This window comes from Cydia fagiglandana, chromosome Z (genome assembly GCF_963556715.1).
Source record: "Cydia fagiglandana chromosome Z, ilCydFagi1.1, whole genome shotgun sequence".
NCBI classification, from domain to species: Eukaryota; Metazoa; Arthropoda; class Insecta; order Lepidoptera; family Tortricidae; genus Cydia; species Cydia fagiglandana.
In genome coordinates this window covers 26,342,022-26,353,726 of record NC_085959.1, presented here as the reverse complement: position 1 = coordinate 26,353,726, position 11,705 = coordinate 26,342,022, and the positions used below count along the sequence as shown (strand labels likewise).

The 11,705-nt window shown below is 34.2% G+C and overlaps 1 protein-coding gene across 1 annotated transcript; it reads left to right on the top strand.

The window, feature by feature from the left end:
* The first annotated feature begins 617 nt into the window (after positions 1 to 617).
* LOC134678805 (gustatory receptor for sugar taste 64f-like) lies at positions 618 to 11,448 on the top strand. Its single transcript, XM_063537504.1, has 11 exons — positions 618 to 802; positions 897 to 1,041; positions 2,656 to 2,774; positions 4,284 to 4,463; positions 6,521 to 6,675; positions 6,754 to 6,876; positions 8,035 to 8,189; positions 8,348 to 8,395; positions 10,122 to 10,290; positions 10,372 to 10,461; positions 10,556 to 11,448. The coding sequence occupies exons 1-11, from the start codon at positions 751 to 753 to the stop codon at positions 10,643 to 10,645; spliced, it is 1,326 nt and encodes a 441-aa protein (XP_063393574.1). The 5' UTR covers positions 618 to 750; the 3' UTR covers positions 10,646 to 11,448.
* The last annotated feature ends 257 nt before the right edge of the window (positions 11,449 to 11,705 follow it).

The following is an 11,705-nucleotide window of genomic DNA, read 5'->3' as shown; positions in this document are numbered from 1 at the left end:
CAAGCATATTTATTTAACTATAGTTCGTTTTTTTTAGCATTAGAAAGAACTTCGCAGAAGTAAGCTTGTGGTTCCAAATAAGGCACTTTTAGCGGTAATAATTTGAAGTAAATTATATGTATTGACCGTGCTACATTAGATAATTCAATAATTATTAACAATTAAAGAGCCTGATAAAAACTGTACGCTTACTTCTGTGGAGTTCTTTCTAATGCTAAAAAAAACGAACTATAACAACTATACCATTATATGGGATTTGTAAAGAATTTCATGTAACGGGTTCGGTATGTTTTTTGAGTTAAAATAATATATAATGCAATTACGACGTTCTTCTACTATTAGTATAAATGTGAAAGTTAGTAATGCTTCGATATTTAGATAGACTTGGATGTATACTGGGGAATGCAACACCCCAAGAATATGACACAATTCTAGGGATTGATAGGGCAAACTATGCTGTAAAATACTTCGACCGGTTAATCCAATTGAAAAGCCGCGTAATTATATTTACCAAAACGGGGTTCCAGAGCCGCAAACTATATAAAATTTACTTTATGTATTTTCATTATTATTTCAGCACTTACAAAATGTAAGTATCATAATCGTAACTATAAAAGGATCTCTAAAGTTCAGACACGGAACGAAGAGTGTAGTTTACCTAATGGCTTGTGTCCATTAAAGCAATGATGGCTCCGAAACAAATTATTATTGGGAATTTGTGTTTGTGTAAGAGAGTTGGCATCCGAAAAAATGGCTAAAGCAAGCGGCACTAAAAAAAGTTTCTCTTCGTGGATATCCAAAAGTATGTATTGTTTGTAGTACTTTTGTAGTAGGTAGGTATATAGTATTTTTTTCATTATGTTTAGTATAAAGTATGTTTTTATTTTTATTTTAAGAAAACAAAGTTCATGTGGCGAAAATACCCGTGACGAACAAAGCAGTAACCTTACAAGACTCGTTGAGACCAATTTTAATAATCGGACAGGCGTTCGGCTTATTTCCTGTTATCGGATTGTACAGCAAGCACGAAGCTAACTTGAGGTAAACATTGCTCAGCATTAGATACACCTAACCTAGTAGTTTGTGTTTACAGTGACACCTGTACAACCCATTTTAAAACTCATAAATATTCGATTATGAAATAATCTGATTGTGCAAGTGTATTCTTAAAATTATATTTCGCAAAATACTAAAGATGGTGTACCCTTGTTTTGCCGACAAACTTTTCATCGAATATTATTTCATCGACAACGATTCATCGAAACGTTAGTACTAGTAATATTGTTTCGCGTTATTTTGTTTCATATACTATTTATTTCAATTTTTCTTTCAATTCATCGAATATTACTTGATCGCTGATTCGTTTCAAATTATTTTAATTGGCACAACTACTAAACATTGCAATTCATTTGTTCGACGTATTACTTTAATACATTTTTCTGTTGTAACAATTTTAGGTTTCGGTTAGGTTAGAACTGCGACCCCACACAGAAACGAACGGCTATCAATTAAGTCGGTTTCGGTTAGGTTAGAACTGCGACCCCACACAGAAACGAACGGCTTTAAAAGTAGGTTTAGGTTAGGTTAGAACTGCGACCCCACACAGAAACGAACGGCTATCAAAGTAGGTTTAGGTTAGGTTAGAACTGCGACCCCACACAGAAACGAACGGCTTTAAAAATAGGTTTAGGTTAGGTTAGAACTGCGACCCCACACAGAAACGAACGGCTTTCAAAGTGGGTTTAGGTTAGGTTTGAACTGCGACCCCACACAGAAACGAACGGCTATCAAAGTCAAATATTACATATTGAAATAATTTTATGCGTACTAAATTTTATTAAATGCAATCCAAAATGAAATAAGAAAACCCGTAAAGAAATACCACGATATAAACTATATACGAAATAATTCGAGTGCCAATTAAAAGTCCCGGATTTAAATTTACTAGTATCAATTCTTCGACGCAATGACTTGTCGATGAAATGAAAATACTTGAAACGTTGTCTTCGAAATAACATTCGATGAAATGTCTGTCGGCAAATCAAGGGTAAACCACTAAAGATACCTTTTTGTGTATGATGAAATAGTAATGTACTTACCTACTTATTTAATGTGTATCGTGATTCCCGCCATAAGAGAATTTTTTACAAACAAGATAATAGCTATTACATAAAATCTAATAAATATTTATTAGATTCCGCTTCCTTTCATCCCTCGTTATCTTTATTCCTTTAAGATGTTTATTTTTACTGGCGGCACAAAACAAACTCCTAGAAGGGCACTTACTTTCACTGATATAATTGAATACGAGTGGTCAATGTTAATACCACTCGATTCTTTTAATCTATGTTTTGTGTGAAAAACTTAAATGTGAAGCTACATAAACTAATTACAAGCATAGATACCGCGGACTCTTAACGTACTGACACCAGTGAACGACAGGGAACTCAGGTACCCGATAATTCTATTTATATCCAAGAAAATAAGGGCCTACCTACCCTTATTTTTAAATGTGGTGGCAACACTGTCTAGATATACTAGTTATATTAGTTGGTCACTGGTGCCACTATGTTACCATAATATTTTCAATATCATAATTTTGCAGCCATTTTTCTTTAAATTTAGGTGTGCTCTAATAAGATAATAAAATTTTAGGTTTAACTGGATTTCCTGGAAATGCCTTTATTCATTAATACTATTGAGTGGGCAAATATGGATGTGCATAATGTGTTTTAATAAAATGTTTCGCTTGGAAACTACGTTGCAGACTACATGTAGGTAATCAGTATTTTGTTATTTTAGGCTGGTACCTAATGATTAGCCAACTGAGCAGGTTATTTATTGGAATCATAAAATTACGTAACATGTTACGGATTTGCAGACAACGTTTCACTGAATTACTATTTGCCAGACGACTTCCCTATTCGCAGGTTTATCATTTATTAAACTGGTCGTACATTATTATCAGAAGACAGGTTTGATCAGTAATTATTTAGCACGTTGTGCACAAATAGCTTAGTAGGTCTCCAGGTTGATTTAAGTAAATAATGTTGACACAAGAAATAAGATGATATTTTGAAAAATTCAACCTCTAATAAGGGATGGAAATTTGTATGTGTTGCAGTAGTTTAATTTTAAGCTACGATTTTGAAGTTAGTAAAAAAGTATTCGCTTACAAAACGAATAATCCGCTAAAAGTTGATCTATAGGTACGCATTCTTTTCTCATTTGTGAAATGTTGTCTGCTAAACTAAAATCAGAGTAGTGAAGCTCGGCGAATCAATAGGGTATTACTATGCCTTAGATAGTTATACTTACATAAGTATGTAGTACCTACTTTAGGTACTTTAGATGTAGATACATAATATTAAATAGCAGCAAAAACGTTTTTGTTAAACATAATCATCCAAGGCTACCTCTTACGTGTGGTTATGTACCATTTGCAAAAAAACGTACCTTACGTACGTTTAATACAAGTTGTACAATTAATAACATGTGTATTGTTATCTTTATCACCTCTTTATCGAATTCTTCAACTGTAATGCGTGCTTTTTGATTAGAGGTCTTTTTTTTGTTTTATTTTATTTTACTTTCATTTTTAATATATGTTGACCACCAAGTTCAGGAAATGGTGCCGTTAGTTTTGCCTAGCTGAATTTAAATTCAATGTTTATAAATTTACTTCAGTTTTGTATTGTATATTCATGAATGACGCTAAAAATACGAGGACAACTAATTAATGACATTGATAATTTTTCACATCTGTCATGACCCTGACCTGACCTGAGTAGACTATTAAACTTGAAATATGTAGCAAATAATAAATTTGCAAACCATATTACAAATTGCAAAAATGGAATGTCTACTCAAACACTTCGCTTGATAGAGGGGCTTAGTTAAGTTTTTTACCCATCTGGAACATGATTATGATTTATGTATCCCTCCATACAAACGTTTAAGCTTGCCATTAGCGAATGTTACAATAAAAGGGTTGCATTTTGTTCAGAAGAAATTCTGAATCCTTCTCAAGTGTCCTAACTCCACGTACTCAACTACTCATAGGATTACTTCTTCATTCCTCTTCGAGTTCCGTTTCAGTTTTTCACAACGCTCGGACACACTTAAATCTAAGAAACTTTTACATTCATTACATAACGTGCCTGTTAAACTTTTATTCTCAGTAAACATATTGTCTTATTGTTCTTCAGGGCTTTTGCCGCTTCAAAAGCCCTGAAGAACCTATTAAAACGAAGTGACACAAATCTCTGAATATATCTTTTTAGCGCCAGCTATCTTCTATGGAACTACGTGTATATCGATAGCTTTGTTTCTACAAGTGTCTGTAAAATGGCCTAAATTGGTCAAGCACGCAATTCAAACAGAAGATCTAGATCCCAACTATGATACAAGTGTGACATTAAAATGTTACATTACTTGCGCCGTTGTTCTTTCCCTAGCCATATGTAAGTAATGAAATTAATTAAATAATTATGAGTCACAATTTGTGATCTGACCATGGTGCCGATTCTGTATTAACAATTTAATAAGGTTTTCATCTTGTTTTGATACGACATCGAGTCATGGCATCGGGCAATGCACGCGCCTAAATAATTTGATGATCTTTAACGCTAATTGGTGCTTGTGAAATGCAATTAGAAGTCGTTTCACAGACGTCTCAAGTACGGCTACCATCAGTTTGGCATTGACATAAACGCTATCGTGAACGTAATTTACGTTCTATACATCTCGCTCGTACTGTATTAGTGGGAAAGAGATATATAGAAAGTAAATTACGTTCACGATAGCGTTTATGTCAAAGTCAAACTGATGGTAGCCGTAAACGTCGTATCAAAACAAGATGAATACCATACTGCTTTCGTGATGACACGTCTAACTGAAAAAATTGGGGAAGTAATATAAGTTTAAAAAAGAATGCTCGACTTGGCGTGGACACTGCCGTGCCCCCAGATTTGAATTTAGGTAATATGTGTGGAATAAATAATCCTTGCCTAATTTAAAATTTGTGACTTCTCTTGTATGTACTACTTACTATATAATGCATAAATCTAATTGTTGTGGATAGTACATATGTGGATAAATAGCAAATGTATTCTACACAAAGTAATATATTTTATTTAACAAAGTATGTTTTAGCGAAATACAAATCATTTCAATTGAATCAAACATCAAACATTTTATAATAAACAAATATCAAATTTTTATAAGCAAGTATTACATACTTTATTAGATATATGTATTATGTATACATCAGTCTCTGTCGAATTGCACAAAAAAATAAAATAAACAAAAAAGCAATCTGAAATTCTTTCAGAGATGTAAAAATATCCAAATGTCAGAGATAAAATATATACAGCATGTATTTTTGATATTTTTTACCTCTAATTTTAACCAGACAGGCATTAGTGCTATGAACCGATATTGCAGAAAAATTTCGTTAACTATTTTTTTACTGATAACTTTACTAACTGCTGTCAATAATAGCCGGCGTTGAGTTTGGTATAAGTTTGATTTAAAAATAAAAATCATTACGATTTACACGTCTAAGGTACCGATTTTCCACATGTCGTCCTTGAACCTCGACGCAGGCGACACAACGGCGTAACAGTGATTGTCGTACCTTCTCCATATCAACTTGCTGGAGATTTTCAATTACATCTGTAATTATTCCCGGAGTTGTTCGACAGTCGTTCTAGGTTGGGAATAAACTTAATTTTTGATCGCTCCCCATAGGTAAAAGTCGAGCGGCGTGAGGTCTAGTGAACAAGCTGTCCAACGACGGGGCCAAATCTTCCTATCCATCGGTCTTGGAACATCGCGTCTAATGCGTTACAGACATGTCCAACAACATCTTCTGGTATTATGACTCTTCCTGTAATAGGAACATCATCACGAATTCGCTGTAATGCACGAACAATAACGCGAGAGTACTGCGGTGGTACCCTGCGATCTGGAAATTGCTGCCTGTATAAAGCTATGGCTCGCCGCCCACTTCGTCCAGTTTTGCCATAAATTAAAATAATTTCGGCTAGTTCCTGAGAACTAAATATTGATGGTCTTGGCATTGTGTGCGGAAGTTATCGACACCGATTGACGAGACATTCTACGTCAAAACAATTTTTTTAATTTTTTCGAATTTAGCTTAATACAATCATATCTTACCAGCCAGTAAACAGATTAATGGTTACTGGCTGGTAAGATATAGATGGTCAAGCAAATCTTGTCAGTAGAAAAAGGCGCATAATTCAAATTTTCTATGAAATGATATCCCATCGCGCCTACATTTTTCAAATTTGCCGCCTTTTTCTACTGACAAGATCTGCTTGACCAACTTATAATTTTGCTCTGCTTCATAGTACTAAAACCTACGTTTGGTTACGGTTTGAGGTAACATTAAAAATACACGCTGTATTAAGTGCGTGACCGAGTCACAATAACTTTTTGTTAAATATTTTTATTGAACTTCATTTTAACAACATAATCAAGAAATATATCGTTTCAGTAGAACATATTCTTTCTCTGTTGTATGCATTGAATGAAGCTATAGCGTGTTATTCTCATACATATATTAGTACGTACGAAGGATTTCTGAGAGTATCTTATCCTTGGGTGTACAGCTTTATGCCATATTCCATTCCACTGGGTATGATAACGCAGGTAAGTTATCAAAATAATAGATGGACACAAATCATTTTCGGATTTAATGGTTACCTCAATTTCATGATCTTTTTTCAGTTTCTGCATATTCAAGCAACGTTTATTTGGACCTTCTCTGATCTATTTGTAATTTGTACGAGTTATTACCTTACTTCACGCCTGGATAATGTCAATCGAAAGTTACTAACAGCACAAGGCAAGGTAAGTATTATATGTATTTTGAATTACCTGTGTATTTAGTTACAAGTGAAAAAGAAAATAAGTAGGATTATTATAATAAAAAAATCTTTAGTTCCAATTTTGCATAAATAATCGCAGATATTCATTTAATTTAGTTCATTTCATGGATAGGTACTGTAAAATAAAACAAAAATGCATCCAGCTTGCGAGTTGTGATATATTTTGTACGAAGCATACATTGAAAACGAGTCGACCATGTAATGTAACGATGAATAGCAAACAATAACAAAAGTATACAATCAATAAAATACATATTTTAAATACACTAGTTATGACTTGTCTTTTATTTGTCGATTATCAGTGAAGCGACATGGTCTCGAAATAATGTTATGAACATTAATAGAGCAAAATTCTCTCTATTTACTCCCAGGAATATTCTCGGGAATTTTCTCAGCAATATTTTGTGAGACTATAATTTATACTTATGTTTTTTTTTAATCGCTCCTTGAATAATAAAAATAACAACTTAATGAACCGATTATATAGGGTCATAATTTTAGATATTAAAACCGCATAAGTTTATTACTATAGTAACCGAACTTGTGCGGTAGTGTATGTTGACAAGGTTTTTTTTTGTATACTTAGTAGAAACAAATTTTTTCTACTAGACTCTGTGCGGAAAAGAAGAGGCATAGAAAGTATTGGTTTTCATATACATATATGTATTCCGCGACAGAATATTTAAATAAGTACGTTATTTGTTTATAAAACACTAAACTTATGAGAAGAAGACTTAAAGAAGATAATATTAAATGACCAATGAGTTTTGATTCGTGTTTCTGGGTTTTGTTTACACTATTTATAAACTACCCAAGTAATTGCAAAGCCGTATTTATAATTAAATAATTAACGATTTTTATCTTTTTTTGACCTTGACGATCGCTATCGGCGCACACCATGAAAAACGATAGGTAAAGTACCTCCTTCATTTAGTTTTGACGATTGTTTTAGTTCAGCAGCACTTCAACTGAATCTTTGAAGTCATTCTACAATTAGTTAATCCAAAATATTGAGTACAAATGTCGATTAGTGCATGGGGAATGCAACGACTTACGTGGTTTAGCTCGAACTTAATGGTTCACGTGGGAGCTTCATCTTTGACATCAATTCTGTGTTCAGTTCTTGCCGGCATCATTCTGGCGGAGCGCGCGCGAGGAGTATAGCCGCGTGACGCAGCTTGTAAGGAAAGTTGATGATGTCATTAGTGGAATAGTCTTCATATCTTTCGCAAACAACCTATTCTTCGTGTGTTTACAACTGTTCAATACTTTAGAGTAAGTATTTTCTAACCTAAATGCACCTCGCTCTAATTTACTTATATATAATCTCGTATCGTATTATTGTTGTGTACATTGCCAAGGATGCGAAAAAAAGCAATGTTTTTTTAGTTGTTAGTGGAATCATATGTTAAAAAGTATAATGTCATTTTCAGAAACGGAATAAATGGTACTGGAGCTTGTCGTGCTAGTCGTCTCAAAGGGTATGTGATAATTTATCCCACTAAAAAATGTGCAAAAATATTAAGTGCTAAAATCTACGTCTATTATAATATTGGTAAGCTATATGTCTATTATGCAAAAACAGTAATTTTGTGTACAAAACAAAAATGAAAAAAAAAACATTCAAACGGTCGGTCCTTGTCATTATAGGTTAGCTAAAAATACTTTATTTAGGAGAGTAAATATGAATATCAAGAGAAAGGTTCGGGCAAGAAAACACAATTCTTGCGGTTCGCTAAAGGGTCTAGCACTAATATTTTTTTTTACTTTTTGCGGAGAAAAATAATGCATACCTACAAAAAAAAAAATGCATGAATAGCCACTAATACCCACTATATACACATATAAAAATATTAGGACATGTGGAAAGAATGAGTGAAAGAAGGGTAACAAAGAGAGTGTATAAGGGACAAGTGGAAGTGGGAGTTGGAAGGGGTAGACCTCGGCGGACTTTCTCTGATCAGATCTGGGAAATCCTGAAGAAAGGCCAGGTCAAGAGCACCCTAAACCGGCGAGCGTGTATGAGGAATGTTATGAAAGTGGAGGAAGCGAAAGAGGTATAATATGTCAGGATCATAGCAAGTGGAAATCCGTGGTCTCTGCCTACCCCTCCGGAAAATAAGCTTGATTATATGTATGTATGAATAAAAATATTTGCAGAAATCTTCGTGCGTCATGTCAAAAAAAAAGACATTGAACAAGTAGTTACTAGCATATATAAATAAAAGTACAAGTGCAGTGTGAAGATAAGTTCGTATGTTGGTAGGTATACAATTTCTTCTAATTCGAAATTAATAATAGCGGAACTTTCTTTTGAACTATGTTCAAGAACAAAAACTATTTTTCTTCAATGTCTTTCTCGGACAATCATGGCCATCGCAAGATGAACGGCTGCAAATATTTTATTATTTTATAATAATACATGTATGAAAAGTTAATTCCGAGTTTTATTTTACAACATGAAATGTGGTCCTTCGAACCGGATATGAAATAAATGGAATTAGAATACAATTACTCTTTTCTAATCATTTATTATTTCTAACAGTAGACCTGTGCATACGCGGCAGTATAAATCGCCTAAAAGCTGGGTTATACTATTTACAAAAGCAAAGGCACTTTTTTATGATATATGTAGGTACTTAGGAGGCAAAGGAGCAGACGGATCACCTAAGCGATTACCGCCGCCCATGAGGATTAATTACTTACCATGTAAAAAAATACACTTCGACATCATTCAAGGTTTCGAAGAAAATGTCCGATTATAATTTGTTTTAGAAAAAATGTTTTTCGTATTGCATCGTTAACCAGCCAAGTCACAAGCACAGAACTTGTTTCTCTTTTAAATTCGCTTACTGATAAAATTAACACAACGATATTTGATTACATGAAAAAAAAAATATGTCCGAGCACGAGTTAAAGATTTTCACAGGACTCGCTTGGGAAAATATCGATGCGTTAGAGCAACTGTTTCAGAGTCTGAGTGATTCGTCGTTGAAAACGCCGACATAGGTTATAATTACTTTCCTTTTCAAGCTCAGGACTGGTCTTTCCAAAACTTTGATAGCAGGCATATTTGGTATTAAACATGCACAACAAATATCCAATGTGCAAAAATGTTTCGAAAGCTTTTATACAAACAAATAAAGTAGGAAAAGGGGTGGTTCGAAATATGTATAAATGGTACTGAAACTTATGTTTTGTAATCAGGACGACCCTGTTTGCCGGTTACGAGGGCCCCGCGTACTTCATCTTCTCTCTCGTGTACCTCATCAGTCGTTCAGTGGCGGTTTCACTGATCGCAGCGCAAGTAAACAGCGCATCTTTGCTGCCTGCCCCTGTTTTATATGATGTACCGTCACCGGTGTACTGCATTGAGGTAAAAATATAATTAAAATAGCATTATGCTGCTTTCTTTCTTCGATGTTTTTATATTTTTAAATATTTGATTATTTTTAAGGTACAAAGATTCATTGATCAAGTTAATGGAGACAGTGTGGCATTAAGCGGACTGCAGTTCTTTATTGTCACTCGCGAGTTGCTATTAACGGTGAGAACAAGAAAATTACACACTTAAGTAATATGACTATTATACAATAAAATGATCTGTCCATTTATAAAGTTTTAAATATTATTTGTTTTAGGTTGCCGGAACTATAGTCACATATGAGCTTGTAATGTTGCAGCTTACACCTTCAGCTCAAGTACCTACGGCTAACGGGACTATGACATAGAAAATATAAGCAGACTAATATATTTTTTTATGGATCAGGGGTTTAGTTTCTGTTTCAGGTAGGGTACATAAAAACAATAAACTTCTTATCTATAACATAAACCTAAAAACTAATACATACTTAATAAAATTAACATATATCTAAAAAATTGGGCTCCTTTTGCCGAGGACGCTGAGGAAAATTTCCGTGACCGGATTTTTTCACAACTTTCGCCGAGGGTTATTTCGTGATGGATGTCTCATCGAGCTTATTTCTATATATATGATGTTAAAGTGCCTTGTCAAATGACAATATATCGCTAGTCTGCGGAGTTTTGACGGGGTCGTGCCTCTCTCAGCACTCTACCTTCTACAAGTCGACCAAAACCAGCGGTAACTCTTGGAAACGACACTACTGTGCAAAAGATAATTGAAGGTGCTGTACATATGACATACGAGCAGTCGAGCAAATCCGGAGAACTATGGGCATTGGAATGACTGTAATCCAAACTATTGTACAAATGTTCATAGTTAATTGGGTGTCAGAAACCTGTTTTCCCGATGGGTATCACATAATTTGTCAGAAGAGCAAAGTATGGCTTGTGTTGTTTGGTAGGTACCGATTTACTCTGAAACGCTTCAACGAAGGGAAATCAAAAGCCGTGTATAATATGGTCTCTGGTCGTCAATCGAGGGTTTATTCATATGAACCTTAAAGGAAGCATCAATCGGCAGTTTGGGTCTTCGAAGCCAAGGTCAAGCCAATGAAAAGCTACAAATCGGCCATTTTGGTAATGCCTACTTCAGAGTACAAAAAGTGCTTTAATTAATGGTTCGAAAGAATGCAGAAATGCATTGATTGCAAAAGAACATACTTAAAACAATAAATCATAATTTATGTCTAACTTAACTTGCATCTAGTTTTTTTTTTTACCGATCATTTCGGTGTGCCCCTCGTACACTTAGTTATTAATAAACTGTAATAAGACTAGGTAATACTGCCGTATAATACTTAAACAACAGTAAGTGCAAAAAGTGAGTTTCGAGAAAAACGCAAAAAACCCTTTCAAACCGTTTTTTTT

What these genes read in the sequence shown, in the direction of transcription:
- LOC134678805 (XM_063537504.1), top strand. Translation starts at nt 751, where the DNA reads ATGGCTAAAGCAAGCGGCACTAAAAAAAGTTTCTCTTCGTGGATATCC. An exon ending in AAGCACGAAGCTAACTTGAG is followed by an intron (nt 1,042 to 2,655) that starts GTAAACATTGCT and finishes ATAAAATTTTAG; the next exon opens with GTTTAACTGGATTTCCTGGA. An exon ending in AACTACGTTGCAGACTACAT is followed by an intron (nt 2,775 to 4,283) that starts GTAGGTAATCAG and finishes ATATCTTTTTAG; the next exon opens with CGCCAGCTATCTTCTATGGA.